Source organism: Bombina bombina, chromosome 2 (genome assembly GCF_027579735.1).
Source record: "Bombina bombina isolate aBomBom1 chromosome 2, aBomBom1.pri, whole genome shotgun sequence".
NCBI lineage: Eukaryota > Metazoa > Chordata > Amphibia > Anura > Bombinatoridae > Bombina > Bombina bombina.
In genome coordinates, this window is record NC_069500.1 from 923,996,759 (window position 1) to 924,016,111 (window position 19,353).

Below are 19,353 nucleotides of genomic sequence, written 5' to 3' on the forward strand. Positions count from 1 at the left end.
GGAAAGTAAACGTAGAAAAAAGTTCTCTATCTCCGTCAACAAGAGTTCCCTTCTTGGGAACAATAATAGACTCCTTAGAAATGAGGATTTTTCTGACAGAGGCCAGAAAATCAAAACTTCTACGCTCTTGTCAAGTACTTCATTCTGTTCTTCTTCCTTCCATAGCACAGTGCATGGAAGTAATAGGTTTGATGGTCGCGGCAATGGACATAGTTCCTTTTGCGCGAATTCATCTGAGACCATTACAACTGTGCATGCTCAGTCAGTGGAATGGGGATTATACAGACTTGTCTCCGACGATACAAGTAGATCAGAGGACCAGAGATTCACTCCGTTGGTGGCTGACCCTGGACAACCTGTCACAGGGGATGAGCTTCCGCAGACCAGAGTGGGTCATTGTCACGACCGACGCCAGTCTGGTAGGCTGGGGCGCGGTCTGGGAACCCCTGAAAGCTCAGGGTCTTTGGTCTCGGGAAGAATCTCTTCTCCCGATAAACATTCTGGAACTGAGAGCGATATTCAATGCTCTCAAGGCTTGGCCTCAGCTAGCAAAGGCCAAATTCATACGGTTTCAATCAGACAACATGACGACTGTTGCGTATATCAACCATCAGGGGGGAACAAGGAGTTCCCTGGCGATGGAAGAAGTGACCAAAATCATTCAATGGGCGGAGACTCACTCCTGCCACTTGTCTGCAATCCACATCCCAGGCGTGGAAAATTGGGAAGCGGATTTTCTGAGTCGTCAGACATTTCATCCGGGGGAGTGGGAACTCCATCCGGAAATCTTTGCCCAAATAACTCAATTGTGGGGCATTCCAGACATGGATCTGATGGCCTCTCGTCAGAACTTCAAGGTTCCTTGCTACGGGTCCAGATCCAGGGATCCCAAGGCGACTCTAGTAGATGCACTAGTAGCACCTTGGACCTTCAACCTAGCTTATGTATTCCCACCGTTTCCTCTCATCCCCAGGCTGGTAGCCAGGATCAATCAGGAGAGGGCATCGGTGATCTTGATAGCTCCTGCGTGGCCACGCAGGACTTGGTATGCAGACCTGGTGAATATGTCATCGGCTCCACCATGGAAGCTACCTTTGAGACAGGACCTTCTTGTTCAAGGTCCGTTCGAACATCCGAATCTGGTTTCACTCCAACTGACTGCTTGGAGATTGAACGCTTGATTTTATCAAAGCGAGGGTTCTCAGATTCTGTCATTGATACTCTTGTTCAGGCCAGAAAGCCTGTAACTAGAAAAATCTACCATAAAATATGGAAAAAATATATCTGTTGGTGTGAATCTAAAGGATTACCATGGAACAAGATAAAAATTCCTAAGATTCTATCCTTTCTTCAAGAAGGTTTGGAGAAAGGATTATCTGCAAGTTCTTTGAAGGGACCGATTTCTGCTTTATCTGTTTTACTTCACAAAAAGCTGGCGGCTGTGCCAGATGTTCAGGCTTTTGTTCAGGCTCTGGTTAGAATCAAGCCTGTTTACAAACCTTTGACTCCTCCTTGGAGTCTCAATTTAGTTCTTTCAGTTCTTCAGGGGGTTCCGTTTGAGCCCCTACATTCCGTTGATATCAAGTTATTATCTTGGAAAGTTTTGTTTTTGGTTGCAATTTCTTCTGCTAGAAGAGTTTCAGAGTTATCTGCTCTGCAGTGTTCTCCTCCTTATCTGGTGTTCCATGCAGATAAGGTGGTTTTGCGTACTAAACCTGGTTTTCTTCCGAAAGTTGTTTCTAACAAAAACATTAACCAGGAGATAGTCGTGCCTTCTTTGTGTCCGAATCCAGTTTCAAAGAAGGAACGTTTGTTGCACAATTTGGATGTAGTTCGTGCTCTAAAATTCTATTTAGATGCTACAAAGGATTTCAGACAAACATCTTCCTTGTTTGTTGTTTATTCTGGTAAAAGGAGAGGTCAAAAAGCAACTTCTACCTCTCTATCTTTTTGGCTTAAAAGCATCATCAGATTGGCTTATGAGACTGCCGGACGGCAGCCTCCTGAAAGAATCACAGCTCATTCCACTAGGGCCGTGGCTTCCACATGGGCCTTTAAGAACGAGGCTTCTGTTGATCAGATATGTAAGGCAGCGACTTGGTCTTCACTGCACACTTTTACCAAATTTTACAAATTTGATACTTTTGCTTCTTCTGAGGCTATTTTTGGGAGAAAGGTTTTGCAAACCGTGGTGCCTTCCATCTAGGTGACCTGATTTGCCCCCTCCCATCATCCGTGTCCTAAAGCTTTGGTATTGGTTCCCACAAGTAAGGATGACGCCATGGACCGGACACACCTATGTTGGAGAAAACAGAATTTATGTTTACCTGATAAATTACTTTCTCCAACGGTGTGTCCGGTCCACGGCCCGCCCTGGTTTTTTAATCAGGTCTGATGATTTATTTTCTTTAACTACAGTCACCACGGTATCATATGGTTTCTCCTATGCAAACATTCCTCCTTTACGTCGGTCGAATGACTGGGGAAGGCGGAGCCTAGGAGGGATCATGTGACCAGCTTTGCTGGGCTCTTTGCCATTTCCTGTTGGGGAAGAGAATATCCCACAAGTAAGGATGACGCCGTGGACCGGACACACCGTTGGAGAAAGTAATTTATCAGGTAAACATAAATTCTGTTTTTGACTATACTATCCCTTTAAGAAATTTGCAGCATTCTGTCATCATTTTTAGTCTAATTTTTGTATGACTTAATGAAAGAAACATTTCCGATTTTGAATTGTTTTAATGTTCAAATGCTGTAGGTTTAAAGATTTGGCAGTAGCACCAGTCTTTTAAAATGAGCCTCACAGGATTTCTTTCTTTTTCTTCATTTGGAGAGAGGGAAAAAGGAGAAAGAAGTTGGCCCCACCTGCTGACTTCCCCTACTTCAGAATACTTTCCCATATTGCAGTCCTCGCTTTAAAAAGAAAATATGTGAGGTGTATTGATGCAAAGTACGTGGTTTTCAATAAAGGATACCAAGAGAATAAAGGAAATAAGATAATAGAAGTATTAAGGAAAGTGCTCTCTCTCACTGGTTTTAAACTTGTCCTGCAGGCCTCCCTAACAGGCCAGGTTTTCAGGATTATCTTGGGCTAGAGCAGATATCCTCAAAACCTGGCCTGTTAGGGAGGTCTGAGGACAGGTTTGAAAACCAGTGATCTATCTGAATCCTTAACGTTAAAGGGATACTGAGCCCAAAATTTTTCTTTCATGATTCATATAGAGCATGCAATTTTAAGTAACTTTCTAATTTACTCCTGTTATCAATTTTTCTTTGTTCTCTTGGTATCTTTAATTGAAGAAGCGGAAGAGCATTAGAGCAGAAAACCGATATTTCTGTGCTGGAATAAAACTTTTTTTCAGTGGGGAGTTTCACTTTCCACCTGATGGAGTTGTCTTTATCAGCCAGTGACTACCTATCCCAGGATCCAGTTGTGTCCAAACACACTAGATTCAAAATCGGCTTTAATGTAAATTGCAATGCACATAGAGAAATTAAATAGAAAAATTAAATAGAAACAAATTTACTATATACATGTATTTGCAAAATGCTTCTAGTAAAAGTTATCACTGTTTTACTGTTAACATTTTTCTCTGCAAGTGAAGCACAGCTAGATATTCTCAGTGCACCAGCATTTTAAATACTCCAGCTGCTCAGAGCACCAGTGGGGCTTGTATCATGTCAGCAATTAACAAATTGAGTCATTACCAGATGTTACAAGCACCTTATGTTCTCTAAATAAGTGCTGTGTTTACAATGCTTGTGCACAATGCATACTTAAATACACTTTTGAAACAGCTATAGCTTTTGTTAGAAGCCTTTTTGCTTATACCTGTATATTACAAAATGCTTCTATTCAAAACTGAAATACATCCAATTGAATTCCAACATTGTATGGAATGTCCCTTTAACATTTGTCTCTGAAGAGAGCTAGTGGGGCTTGTTTCATGTTTGCACTTATGCACATTGAGTCTATTACCAGATGATACAAGCACCCTAGGTACTCTAAGCAAGTGCTGGTGCACGGTGCGTATTTAAAGGGACAGTCTAGTCTCAAAAAAAAACTTTTATGATTCAGATAGGGCATGTAATTTTAAACAATTTTCCAATTTACTTTTATCACCAATTGTGCTTTGTTCTCTTGGTATTCTTAGTTGAAAGCTTAACCTAGGAGGTTCATATGCTAATTTCTTAGACCATGAAGGCCACCTCTTTTCAGAATGCATTTTAACAGTTTTTCACCACTAGAGGGTGTTAGTTCATGTATTTCATATAGATAACACTGTGCTCGTACACGTGAAGTTATCTGGGAGCTGGCACCGATTGGCTAAACTGCAAGTCTGTCAAAAGAACTGAAATAAGGGGGCAGATTGCAGAAGCTTAGATACAAGGTAATCACAGAGGTAAAAAGTATATTATTATAACTGTGTTGGTTATGCAAAACTGGGGAGTGGGTAATAAAGGGATTATCTATCTTTTAAAACAATAACAATTCTGGTGTAGACTGTCCCTTCCTAAATTTAGCTTTCAACTAAGAATACCAAGAGAACAAAGCAAAATTGGTAATAAAAGTAAATTGGAAAGTTGTTTAAAATTACATGCCCTGTTTAAATTATGAAAGATTTTGTGTGACTTTACTGTCCTTTTAAGTATGTTTGTGAAAAAGCTCTAACTTTTACTAGAAGCATTTTTGGTAGTACATGTATAGTGCATAAATGCTTTTAATTAAAACTGAAAAGCACTCATTTTCCCTTTAAATATTTATTACCTGTCTAAACAGTGGTGTATCATATGCATGTAGATTTTTATTTTGATCTACTATTTTTTCTTTTTAAAAGGGAAGAGTCCACAGCTGCATTCATTGCTTTTGGGAAATACAGAACCTGGCCACCAGGAGGAGGCAAAGAAACCCCAGCAAAAGGCTTAAACACCTCCCCCACTTCCCTCATCCCCCAGTCATTCTTTGCCTTTTGTCACAGGAGGTTGGCAGAGAAGTGTCAGAAGTTCGAGATAGTCTCTTATGGAGGGTAGTACTTTTTGCAATGGGACTGGAGTTTTAAGTAATCCTGTCAGCGAAACCATCCTGACTCGTATTAAAAGCTCCTTGGTGATCAGCGTTGACGAGTTTTGCTGCCCACCTCTCTTCACTCAAGTCCATGTCAGAAGCGAGGCTACTATCTGTCACACTTGAAGGGCCGTGTTCCTGTTCCACGGCGTAGATTCCGGTTAGATCGTTTAATTTTATTTCAATATGTGAATGTATTGTTAACGAAACAAGGTAGGGTCCCAGTGGGACTCCTTTTTATCTTAATAAGGAATCATTAATATCTCCTGAGGGGGGTTATTGAACAGGGGGGACTTTTAATCATGTTTGTTATATGGTTATATCTGCAAATGTTTAGCTATACTTAGGCTCAGAGGCTTTACGGAACATAACGGCCTTCTTTTAATGACACAATCTTTTAAGATTGCGCGCCCTTTTTGTGACTGGCACGATGCACCTTGTGACGGGTGCGGTTACCTTGTTTCTCACTTCCCTATGCTGACTGTGTGCGACCGAGAGAGTCTTGCTCGTGGGTTGTCTGGTTCACAGGAGGTGGTGAGTGCCACAGCCATTAGGGGTGTCAACGGGTGCCAGTTAGATTTTTGTAATCCCAAGTTTATGGAGAATTCTGATATGCGAGATATGGATGCCGCCGATACGGAGGATGTGTCTTGTGATGAATATGAAATGGCCCGGGTAATCACTGACCATCAGTTATGTTCTGATTGCCATTCTAAAGTACTCTCTTCTCCTGAAGCAGGGAGCTTAGAGTGCGATGAGCCTGAGGTTTCCATGACCCGTGAAGCGAGTGCCACAGTCCATTTCCAGGCTACTCAAGCAGGTATCCCTATGGCCTTTACTCCTTCTCCGGAGGGTGGCTTGTTTCCTCCAGAGGTTACGGCTTGGTTCCGCATGGCCATATCTATGGCGCTGAATCATTTATATCTCCCAAGTGAAATATTTCTAAGATACTCTGCGTGTATCGTTAACCAGGGCCTGTCGTGCGTGGGATCGCCAGATTCAGTTCGGCCTTCTGGGGAAGCGTTGGCCCCTGAGGCTTAAGGGGCCCCAATCTCGGGACCAGGGTCTTTAGTTGATCCGGCGAGGGATTATTTTGCCTTCCGTTATAGACTGGCTCGCCTTTGTGTTCTTTAAGACATGTTCTGGCAATGTTTGAGGATCCCAGTCCTAGTGGGCCGAGGGATCCGAGCTTGGGTAAATGGGGCTTTTTAATAGTCTTGTCCCGTTGTTGTTGTTGTTGTTCTCATTCACCTTGGGCGTTCACCCGATGGGTACTGCCTTCATTTTATTTTGATCCGGATGGGTATGTTTAATTTTTTTTTCTTAAGCTCATGTCTGTTAGAATTTTGTTTTTTATGAGCGCTCTTCTCTGGAACCATTACTTGTGATTTATGTCGTGTGGGCACTTCCTCGGAAGTTGCAAACTTGTTGAATAATAGAATTCTGTTTTCTAGTTCATTTATCGATCCTTCAGGACAAATTTTCTTGGACCTTGGGCAGTTCTGGGGTGTCCTTATACCAGGCAGGTACTGGTTGGATGCTTTTCAGCTGTTTCCAGGGTTCATGTCACACTCGTGGTGCTGATTAATCCTGTTGGATTCTGACTGTCACTTGGCCTATTCTATGGACTCCGGACTCGGATCCTACCGAAGTATAGGTCTGTGGTTTAAATGCAACCCCTCAGAATGGAGGGTTGTGAGTGCCAATCTAAGGTTGGTTGTTTCAGGCTACTCGTCTGGGATAAGGATCTGTTTTTTTGCAGACGTCATCGTAGTTCATCAGGTCCCCGGGGACTCAGAACTGTTGTTTGCTACCTTGCCTGTGTGTGTAACATGTGCTATCGCTTGGCTACAAGATTTCTTTGTTATCTAAGTGCACTGAGTGCTGACTCTTAGACCATTCAGGAGTCCTTTGTGACTCTTGGGTTTGAGGCTATTGCTAGATTGCCAAGTCTACAGACTTTAGAGGTGCGCTCCTCCTTGTAGGAAGCATTTTAGGGTTTCTCTGGAAGTTGGATCTTTCGATCGATTCCTTTTCGAGGACCCTGACCTAGGTCCATGTCTCTCCTTGGATGGGTGTGGACGGTTTGGTCTCAAACTAGATGTTTGTGGTCCCATGGGCCTCTCTCTATAGGGGCTGGGGCTCTGTGAGAGATGTCTATCTGTCTGTGGCTTAGGACCGTCTGACGGTTCCCTACTAGTCTTCTGGTGCATTTAAGTGTTCCTGTAGGTTTGGCATAATGGCCTAGGGGTCTCGCCTCTATGGTAGGGTGGTTTTCCGTTGTTTTAATTCCCTTCTCGTCTAGAGTGGGGGTTGGGTTCTCAGAGTTCGAAGTTACCTTAGTATTTTGAGCGACCTGTGGGTCCTTGGTGTCTTACCTTGTAAGGGTCTTTTCCCTTCTTGCGTTTCAGAATCCTGGAAGGGGAGTTACGATGTAATGACTGGTTCCTCCGTTCCTGCAGCGGGAGGCTGAGGGTTTGAACCCTATGGGGCTCCTGCTATATGTTGGATTCTGATACATGGTTGCTGAGGGTCTAAGGGCCTTCTTCCCTTAGGAAGTGTTCCTTGTTTTGAGCGAAGACAGCTGTGTAGGGAGCTTCATACCCAAGCACAATGTCTATCCTGACTCATGGTAGCATGCCATTTGTAGTAACGGTCAGCACTCTAACTGGGGCTTTGTTCCTTCATTGACCCTTCCTTTCTCTTCCAGAAGTCTGGGACTTGTCTTTGGTCTTTGACTAGCCTTTGGGCTGGGACCATTATCCTAGAGGGAAGATTGGGGGATCGGGTTACTCTATGCAGGGTTGACAGTTTTTCTTTATAGTTGGTTCTTTCCTTTGTGGGAAGACTTTGGATGTCCTGCTCTTTTCCGCTGGCGTCTGGTGCTGGGAGGGGGTGCTCCTTGGAGCCTGATATTCGGAGGGCTGTGAGTCCTTGGAAGGTTTGCAGTTGAAACCAGCTACAGCTATTGCACTTTGAGGGTGTAACCAGCTACAGCTATTTGCACTTTGACTGGGTGCTAGCAAGCTTTGAAATTACCTTTCGGTGTTTGGGTTTAGCAACGGTGAGTCGGCTTTCTACTTACAAGCTGGTCATTGGGAGTTCCTGTTCAGACGGTTTTTATGTTCTTTTTGGAGAACTCTTTACTAGCTGCTGGGATAGTTATCCTATTTCTGCTGTCTAGCTTGCAGGTCTAGATCTGATATGAGGCAACGGGGAACTCATGTTTTTCCTGGAGTACCTTAGGGTATGGTACAGGGTCAGCTCAGGAATATGAGGGTGTTCCTCAAGTTCTTTTTGGGACATGTTTCCCTGTGTATGGATCGCTTTTTCTTCGGTCCTTGTGTTTCTAGGGAGTTCGTCTTCCTGGGTGTTGCTAATGTACGACAACCATGGGTTGTTCTATGTTGTGCAGAGTGGAATGATCCACAGCTCCCGCCCGCCGTTTCTTTTTAATCTATGAGGCGGCTGTAATTTGTTGTTCTTCTGGCACCTTTTTTTCACCCTGATATTTCTCCTACTGTTCCTTGTTCCCTTAGCAGAATGACTGGGGGATGAGGGAAGTGGGGGAGGTATTTAAGCCTTTGGCTGGGGTGTCTTTGCCTCCTCCTGGTGGCCAGGTTCTGTATTTCCCAAAAGTAACAAATGCAGCTGTGGACTCTTCCCTTCAGAAGAAAATGAAATTATCAGGTAAGCATAATTTATGTTTTTCCATTTTTTGTTCAAATCAATTATTAAAAATCAATAATCCCATCAAGAACGCCTTAACCTACAGGTTTTATGTGATCCTTTTCCATGGTGCATCATTACTTTACTATTTATACTTCTCTTATAAAGTGCATGGAAGGGACACAGTAACATTATCATTCATTTTGCTTCCATGTCATTTTAAATTAAGAATAAAATACTCTCTGTTTATGGGGTGGGGGAGTTACGCACATTGCTAACAAGGGACTAGTGCATTTTATTATTGGTGGCTGCACATATATACCGTTTTAGCATTGGCTTATTATCATTGCACTAAAAGCATATCTGTCTGTCAGTATATTATGAGGATCATAACGCCTTTTACTGGAGGAGCATGAAGAGGTTTCTTTTGAGCAGTCTGAAGCCATGTGTAGCTCTTGCAGTGAAACAAATGGCTTTAAATAGAACATTGCACAATGCACTTCTCATCCCAGAGATACACAGCACTTCCACTAGGGGTCCAACCAAAGTCAATTTTCAATAGCAATGTGTTTCCTTGGGGTTCATGTGTTTGCTAATGATTTACTTTAAACCAGGAGACGTTGTGTTATGTGTTTGTATCTCTTTAGAGGGTCTGGATAGTTTATATCAGATTAGATATATCCCTTTAATTCAGTTAGAGTCTGTTGTGTTCACTGGCAAATGAAACAGCATGAAGGTGTGGGAAAGTAACAGCAGCCTGTGGCATTTGTAAAGGTCAGGATGGCAGAACTGCTGGCACATACCCAGTAACCTTTTTAAACTAAAGGGACACTCAAGTCAAAATTAAACTTTCATGACTCAGATAGAGCATGTACATTTAAACAACTTTCTAATTTACTTCCATTAACAAAATGTGCACAGTCTTTTTTATATTTGTACCTTTTGAGTCACCAGCTCCTACTGAGCATGTGCAGGAATTGACAGAATACATGTGTATATGCATTTGTGATTGGCTGATGTCTGTCACATGATACAGGAGTGGAAACAGACATAACTGATTTTTTTCAGAAAATATCGACTACTCGTTTGAAGTTCAGACTAAGTGCTATTGCATTGTCTTTTTAGCACGTATTTGTTGATTATGCAAATCTACTGTATTTATTATGGCTTTATTTCCACAGTGCCTTTGTTTGCTTCTTCTGTTTAAGGAAGTTTACTATGATATATGACAAGATTATGGTGAAATCCCACAAGATCAAAGTAAAGCAAAGTGTGCACAGATTATGTTTTTCCCACCATATAGATGACAATAAAACAAGTAGCTAAATGATAACTAATCACAGAGCACTTACTATGGTGAGCTGATGACATTTTGTGTTAAAATATGTTGTTGTTTTTTTACACGTGATATTTTCTTGTCAGCAAGATATGCTGCATCACTTTCAAGTTATTTTAATATATTGGTAACATGTCTCTTTAAAGGGATAGAAGGGTCACTATTAAAATGTGCTTCTAGAAAGTTATTGCTGTTTTTCAGTGGCATACGTACATATGCTGTGAGGGGCCGGGTACCAGTATTCAAATTCCAAGCCTGCTCAGAGAGTCTGCAGTGGCTTGTATGACACAAATTAAGTCTCCATAATGCAATAGACGCTCTCTGGGCTTTAATTCTGGTGCATGGGCCCTCACAGCGTACGCCACTGGAAAACCATAACTTTTACTATAAGCATTTTTTGCTAATGGAAGTATATTGCAAAAATGCTTATATTTAACATTTCAATTTTGACCTTTTTATCCCTTTAAGTATGTGCCTAATTCCAGCAAAGGTGCTAAATTAATACAGCTAAATTTTAACATTTTCCCACAATTCCTTTCTGTAAACTTCAAGCCATGCATGTATTTTTTTCATACTTATTTAGAAAGAAATGCAACAGAAACTGGGACCTGCAATTCACAAAGGTGAAGGCGTATTGCGTGGTAACGGGAAACTTACATGAAAATGTATGTCTCTTATGATTATTTGTAATTGTTGTGCTGAGATGAAAAATCTGTGGCATAAAACCTGTGGATACTTTTATGGTTACAAGTTAGTTCCCCAGCAAGCAGAGAATTTATGTAACATGATTAGGTGTAAATTTATGTGACAGACAAGTTTGCTTGTTCTTTTTATACAGCAATTTTACATAATATCTTTGTTTCTTGCAAACAGTGTGTGATATATGTGATTGTTCTGTTTGGTGTGATTTTTTTTAATAGCAGGACAGGTCCTCATGCTGTACATGAATTTAAGGGTAATTGGACATTACACTCGCTTTTGAAAAAGGACTGGTAGTTAAATGACACCCAAAATCTTTCTCTTATGATTCAGATAGAACATTCTTTTTTAAACAACTTTCCAATTCTATTATCAATGTTTCTTCATTCTCTTGGTATCCTTTATTGAAGGAGCAGAAATGCATTACTGGGAGCTAGCTGAACATATCAGTAAGCCAATGACAACAGACATATATGTGCAGCCCGCATTTAGCAGATTGCTCACAGCTCCCAAGCCTACCTAGGTATCCTTTTCAGCAAAGGATACTAACAGAACAAAGCTAATTAGGTAATAGAAGTAAATTAGAAAGTTATTCAAAATTGTATGCTATATCTGAATCATGAAAGAAAATTTTTAAGGTTTCATGTCCCTTTAAATGCACTGCCGCTTCTGAGCTGGACATGGCTGGAGGGCTAATCAGGAGTGGCATATGCAAGTAGCTACAACTCCCCATGTTCTGATCAGGGGGAGTGATGCATTGCAGCTTGTGACTGGATATTAACCCCTATAGAGAGGTGCAAGCATTTGTGCACTAATAATAATCTTAAATGTAATTCATAAAGTGCCAAAATTTATAAAATAGAAACTTCCAATATAAGGGGTTTTCCTTTTTTTGCCAGTGAGCTTTTATATCACAGGCCGCTTGTGTGCATGCATGTTGGCTTTAAAATTCACATGACTCAGTTTTATATATGAGTTGCATATGTTGTAAATGTTAGTGCCCCATTTATGTGTACCTGCAACCTGAAACGTAAGAAACAGCAATTATATTATTTTACCACTGCTTTTTAACAAGCCAGCAACCTCAGAGCTTGCAAACGTCAGACTACTTGGGATGACTGACAGGCCCTGCTTTTGCACAATTGGTTTCTGCGCACGTGCAATTTTAACTGCAGGCACCGAATGGTGCTCCAGAGGCCCTCAATGCATAAGGACAGGTTCTTTCTATGAAAACCTTGTCTGCATGAAGATTAATAAATGGGGCCTGTAGAATGTATAATTTACACACACCATAAAATGCTGAAAAATACTGGCTCTTAAAGGGACAGTAAATAGTACTTTTAACATTTTCTGCAGTTTCCCAGTAGTTTATGTACTAAGTAGCACAAGTCTGCTTCCTACAAGTTAAAGGGAAATCACAAAATGTATCATTTCATGATTCAGATAGAGCATTCAAATTTAAACAACTTTCCAATTTACTTCTATTATCTAATTTGCTTCATTCTCTTTGTATCCTTTGTTGAAAAGAATATCTAGATGGGCTCAGGTGCTTGGAGCTAGCTTCTGATTGGTAGCTGAATTTGTATGCCCATTTTCATTGGCTTACAAATGTGTTCATCTAGCTCCCAGGAGTGCTTTGCTGCTTCTTCAATAAAAGATACCAAGAGAATGAAGAAAACTTGATAACAGAAGTAAATTGGAAAGTTGTTTAAAAATGTATAATCTATCTGAATCATGAAAGAAAATGTTTCGGTTTCATGTCCCTTTTAAGAAGCAGCAGTCGTATATCCTCTGCTTCTTAACTTCTCTGCCACTTGGTGAATTGGTAAATCTTTTAACCCTTTAACTGCTAATTCATAGTCACCCAAGTGCTCAGCTGTTTTGCAGTTTTTAGATGCTGCTCACATGTAGGCCCTACTGAAGCCCATATTTTCAGTGGGAAACCCACAAATATCTTTTTTTTTTTTTTCCTTTCCAGGAGACCCGGAAGATTTAAACTGTATGTTATGTATAGACTTGTGCAGCACTGAAAAGTACGGCCATTTGATAAGCTATGAAAATGCCCCCCCTATTATCCGCTCTAAATACATTGCGCGGACGACAACTAAGTGTCGTCATTCGCACTTATAGGTTTAAAGAAAACAAATGTTGGTCATATTTATTCAGTTGTAATACATTTTGAATGTTTCATGTTTTAACATCTTGTCGCTGCTTTCAAACGAACAATTAAAGGGATTTAAAACTTTATTTTTTATATAAACAGTGTTTAAAAATTGATGCATTAACTAAATTAATTTCTTTGTAAATAAATCCATTTACTTGTAAGATTAAACAAAGCTTCCAAATAATAATTTAAAAAAAAAACTAACCGACTGTCCCCTAGTGTAGGAAGTTCATCCTGAAAATCATGTAGCCAACCATTAGCCCATACTTAATAGCTATTTTGCATATTCATGATTTAAACACACACTCCCGATTGCATGCGCAGTGTGTATTCATCCTCACAGCCAACAATAACATCAGCCAAAATAAGTGCATGTGCATCTATCTGTTCTGTCATCAATGAGCTGTGATGCCTTCTGTTAGTGCATTACTGCCTGTCATTACACTAATTAGTATGGAGGGTGCAGAACTGACTTGTGATGTGCATGCGCAACTCTGTGCGTGTCCATGAAGATCCTACTTGCTAGCCCACTGTGATATATCAAAGATATCTGCATGCAGTGAATATGTTTATTGGTTTATGCCACTTGCCTTACTAAATATATTTGTAATTTTTCTTTAGGTATTTTTGTAGAATAGAACATATGTTTTGCTTCTGTTAATATCATATCTAAATTTGCTATCAGTCCTTATGAGTTACAAAAACTTTTTTTTTTGGACACCCCAATGCTTTATGCTATTAAAAGCATCATTATAGATTTTGTGAACATGGTTGGGTTGACATTTTCTTTATACACACTATTTTTTTACACTACTTGAGCTCCTTTATTTCAAAAACAAAATTCCAAATTAAAGGGATAGGAAAAAAATATTTCCTTCATGATTCAGATAGAGCAGGGTTCTTCAAACTTTTTTTCCCAAGACCCAGTGCCATGATACCACACACCTTCCCAACCCTATTTTTATGCTTCATCTGAAAATGTCTGACGCAAGATAGCTGCATTTTTTGGACAAGTGCCTGAAATGTGTGCGTAATTTATTCTTGATTGTAGTCAAACTTGATAGTGTTGTAAAAGGTGATAACACACACACTCTCATACAACACACACACTCTCTTATACACCACACACTCACACACACACTCTCATACAACACACACACTCTCATACAACACACACACTCTCATACAACACACACTCACACACACACTCTTATACAACACACAAACCCCATACACACACTATTACACCACACCACACACACCATACCCACCACACCCACACTCTTATACACCACACACACCCTCTCTCATACACCACACACACCCTCTCATACAACATACCCACCACACACACACACACACAGACACCCACTATCATACACCACACACACCCTCTCATACAACATACCCACCACACACACACACACCCTCTATCATACACCACACACACCCTCTCATACAACATACCCACCACACACACACACACACCCTCTATCATACACCACACACACCCTCTCATACAACATACCCACCACACACACACACATTCTCATACAACATACCCACCACACACACACACTCTCATACAACCCACCCACCCACCACACACACTCTCATACAACACACCCACCACAAGCACTCTCATACAACACACACTCCACACGCGCACACTCTCATACAACACACACTCCACACGCACACACTCTCATAAAACACACTCCACACGCACACACTCTCATACAACACACTCCACACGGGCGCACACACACGCACTCTCCTACAACACACACACTTTCTCTCCTAAAACACACACCAAACACACTGTCCTACAACACACACACAAGTCGCGACCCAGTAAACCTGGTGTTGCGACCCAGTACTGGGTCCCGACCCATGGTTTGAAGAACCCTGAGATAGAGGATGCAATTTTAAATATCTTTTCTAATTTAATTCTATTATCAATTTTTCTTTGTTGGTATCTATTGTTGAAAAGCAGGGGCGTAAGCTTAGGAGCCTACTTATTGTTGGAGCACTATATGGCAGCAAGAATGTTATCCATGTGCAAGAGCACTAGATGACAATACTATTTCCTGCTATTTAGTTCTCCAGACACCTACCTACCTATGTATCTCTTTAACACAGAATATCATGGAAACAAAGACAATTTGATAATATAAGTAAATTGGAAACATTTTTAAAATATTATGCTCTGTCTGATTAAAAAAAAAATGTTTTGGGTTTCATATCCCTTTAATAAATTATAGGTTTCCCCTTGCACTGGAATGCTATTAAAATGGAGACCTTTTCTTATGTTTTAGAAGACTATGGTATGTCCATATGGTTTATGTATGTTTGTTTTTATTTTTATTAACAGTATTTCTAAAATCTGCCCAACTGACTTGTGTGTAAAAAAAAAAAAACCATTTCCTACAAAATCTGCAGGAGGAAACACTAATGATTCATGAGTCCTAATGGATTAAACTTAAAATGTACAACAGCAAAATGAAATCTTTATGGGGCATGTAAATAGCTAATATACCAATTTACTTTAATAGTCCACACCTAATGTGCTCTTAGTCCACACCTAGGCTGTTAAAAGCTCAGTTGTGTAGTGTTTCATAGAATCAACCTGCTCTTGAGTAACAGCAATTGATGACCATTTCTCTCATTGTACAACCTCTGATCCTGTGTTTGCTAGCAGTGTGTGAGGGGAGGAGGGGCTGCAGGGGGGTGGAAGGGGAAGGACGCCTGTTAGAAAGAAGGCTGTGGGTTGGATATTGGAAAGAGATCATTTTAATTGCTCTTCCTGCATCAGCAGCATCCAGACAGCATCCTGGGACTTGCATTACGCTCATAGCATCTGGTCACATGAGTGTGAATTTTGTCTTCTCTTCATTAGTCAGCCATTTTGGTCAACACCCTGCTTACTGCGCACAACCAATCCTAGAAGACCCCAAGTGCCTGGCTTTTGCAGACCACTGACTTGCTAACCTTTTTTTTTTTATAAACCCTTGGATTTCTAAACATTGCATTCACTCTTCTCTTCTGTCCCTTCCTTGAGGAGATTTCATTGCCTTCATGTTTTCTCCTTTCTTCCTATTTATCAGGAAGCAAGAGGCACTTTACATTTCAGAGTCTGTGTATCAGGAGGTTCTATTGACGCATGCTGATTGGCAGAGATAAGCCGGTGGTACAGCAGGGGGGCGGAAGAGGCAGAGACGCCTGAAAGGAATCCTAAGAAAACAAGAAGAGCATCTGTCCTGTCTTGCATTATACTCTTCTAGCAAGATTATCAATAATTTTATCCCCTTTCATATAATATATTTAATTTCTCCACTGAGTTTACTGCATCAAAACAGCTATTTATAATTCTTATTTATTGTCATTATTATTTATTTATTTTTAACTGTAAAAGATTTTCTTCGTTTCTTGCGCGGTTGTTGCGCCAACCCTGAGCCAACATGTCGGCTCTAACACCTCAAGGCGACATGCCAACCCCAACAACAGACAAGATAACGCAGGCTGCCATGGAGACCATCTACCTTTGCAAATTCCGTGTCTCTATGGATGGAGAATGGCTTTGCTTGCGAGAACTTGATGACATCTCACTCACACCAGATCCAGAACCGAACCCTGAAGGTACGGGCCAAATTGCTGCTATAGCAACAACACCCACAATGCTTTGCTGCAGGGTCTCTGCTTTCCCGTCATATCAGATCATTGCATACGTACTACCATTTAACCTGCATTTGTTCACAAATCTATAATTTCCTTATGCAACATTTCCCTTTTTGCTTTAGATTTGTATCATTTAAATTATTTCAAACTTTGTTATGAGGGACCCTTAAGTATCTGTGGTGTATGTCAGGGGGTTTAACCAATTCACTGTACATCTTCTGTTTTGAGACACTCACGTGATTGCTTTTGAATTTAGATTTTCTCAATTAAGCCTTTAGATATGTCCAACTTCCTCCCATCCGATGGATAAAAAGTGTCTGTTTTTTGAAGGTCATAGTGACCGAAGAATATGAAAAGTAATATTTATTTATGAATAATGATGCATACCCTTTACATACCGACAGTATGCTGGAAGCCATTACTCAAAGCTAATTTTAATGCTTAAATTCTATTAATAGAAGCTTCGCATTGAACCAGAAAATAGACGTTATTATTCTGACGCTTTATAACAATGTGACATCAGTTTAAAGCATTGTTGGCGTTTGCACTGGGTTAAAACCTAATACTGTCCTGTCAGTTTCCATACCCTTCAGATTACCTTTTTTATATGTGGTATAGTAAGCAACCTATATATTATTTTTTGCAGGATTAATTATTGGATGGTTTATGCCGCAGAGAAACAGTTAAATTATCCTGCTCCTCTGTAGTCCTTTCATTCTGCGTAAATAGTTGTGAGACAATAGAGTTAAAACAGCGTATTCATAGTTGCTGGCTTACAGCAAATCCTCAATGTAAAGTGCTCTGAGATACATGTGATCTCAGTTGCCTGTAGCATTAATTAAACCATATAATTTATTTATAAATTACTTTTTTCCCCCTTTTCAAATGGGAACTAAATCTGGTTTATAAAATCAAAGTAAAATAACAGTACAATAGAAAGTACTTTGTTAAAAAAGAAATCTAAGTATATACTGGTGATGAGTATAATATTTGTGATGAAGAATTGTATAGGCCTAAAGGCCTTGGAATAACTTAAGCTTTTCAGTCAAGTAATTTTTAAAGAAGTGTGTGTAAAGCTCGTCTCATAAATCACTTTCTTTAAATGGAGAAAGATGGAAAAATTCCAGCAACTAGGGGTTAATGTTTTTATAAGTACACTGTATCTCTCTTAATAGGAGACTATTTGATAGCTGTTATTTTATTAAGGCCTAGTGAATCATCATTTTTTTTTTGCAGGGTTTTATTCATGTTTCTCCCAACCTTTGTTTTTTATTCACATAGCTTGTGCTATGGAGGTTTGTTCTGCTTTAGTGGCAATTTAATATAAAAGTAGATATGGGGCTTAAAGACAAAGACTACATTATTGGCATTATATTGTATTTTTATAGATCTTTTTTATTCTTTACTTGGTTCATATTCAAATAGGTTTTAAAGGTGGATGACATTGAATAGGTTATTAGCAAATATGCTACATAAATGACCAATATAATAATGTATTCAAAGCTAAGGTTAGCTTGAGAGTATTATGCAGTTGTATTTTTTTATTTTTTTGTCTCCAAGTAATAGTTGTAGTCTGGAATTACAATATCTTATCTCTTCTGCTGAGGCCAGTTATATAAATGAGGTACTAGAGTGAACAAACAGTGACTGCTTAGAATATAGCAGTTTTGGGCCAGTGAAGTCTGCACTTCTAGTTCACGTATGACTTGGAAAGTCTACATTTTACGTAAAAGTACAAAAAAACTGGGATAAAGTTTTTTTTTTTTAATGCATAATTATTTTATTTTACAGTGTCATTGTTTAATGACCCTTTAAATCTGCACATATAGGATACTATTGACGCTCATTAAAGGGATATAAAAGTGCAAAAAGAAAATGCTCTATAGTAATATGTTATGTGCAAGCAACGGTGCATTAATAAAATACTCTAACCCCTGTAAAGGTAATAAACACATTGTTAAAGTCAGCTCTAAATCTGCAGTGCACTACTGAGAACTAACTGAGCACATCTGATGAGCCAATGACAAGAGACAAATGTGTGTAGCTACCAATCACCAGCTAGATCCCAGTAGTGTATTGCTGCTGGTGTAGATATATACATATGCTCTTAAAAAAATTATACTAAAATAGCAAGGCATATTTGATAATAGAAGTACATTTAAAAGTGTCTTAAAATTATATGTTCTATCTGCGTCATGAAAGATTAATTCTGACTCGTATTACTTTACGTTTTGGTACATATAAAGAAGTACATATAACTGAACTTCAGACAGCTCATTTTTTTAAGTACATAACAAGAAATGTAACACTTAAAATGATTTAGTTGTCCCTCCTGCATCATAAAATAAAAATGCGTAAGTATTCTCAATACTGCAGAAGGCCCCAAATGCGCCATATTACAATGCAGTTGGTTATAATAACCTTGAAATATGGCGCTCGTTTGGTCATGAAGTTAGGGCGAGTTAGCTGCTGGTGAAAGTATTACAGAGAGTATATAGCAGTGATGACGAACCTTGGCACTCCAAATGTTACAGAACTACAATTCCCATGATGCTTAGGCATGCCGAAGTCCAGTCGAGCTTCATGAGAAATCTATATTAAACACTTTTTTTTTAACATTTGATTATTTTATAAACATGGCTTATCCAACATATTGTCACCTTCCAAAGCATTTTATCCTCTACTTTTTCAAGCGAAATACTTTGTCTGAACAACTTATGAGTTTTAATTAGATTGATC

At 39.7% G+C, this 19,353-nt stretch overlaps 1 protein-coding gene across 6 annotated transcripts in view; it reads left to right on the top strand.

Annotated features, from left to right (window-relative positions):
* Positions 1-19,353, top strand: part of RUFY3 (RUN and FYVE domain containing 3) — a 237,395-nt gene that overhangs the window by 82,845 nt on the left and 135,197 nt on the right. For 2 of the 6 annotated variants that reach the window (XM_053703340.1, XM_053703343.1), the window contains exon 1: positions 16,344-16,575. The exons of the other annotated variants lie outside the window; for them this stretch is intronic. In XM_053703340.1, the coding sequence (XP_053559315.1) occupies positions 16,398-16,575 (178 nt within the window). In that variant the 5' untranslated portion in view covers positions 16,344-16,397. Of the gene's footprint in view, positions 1-16,343; positions 16,576-19,353 lie in introns of those variants that run through there. 6 annotated transcript variants of the gene reach the window in all.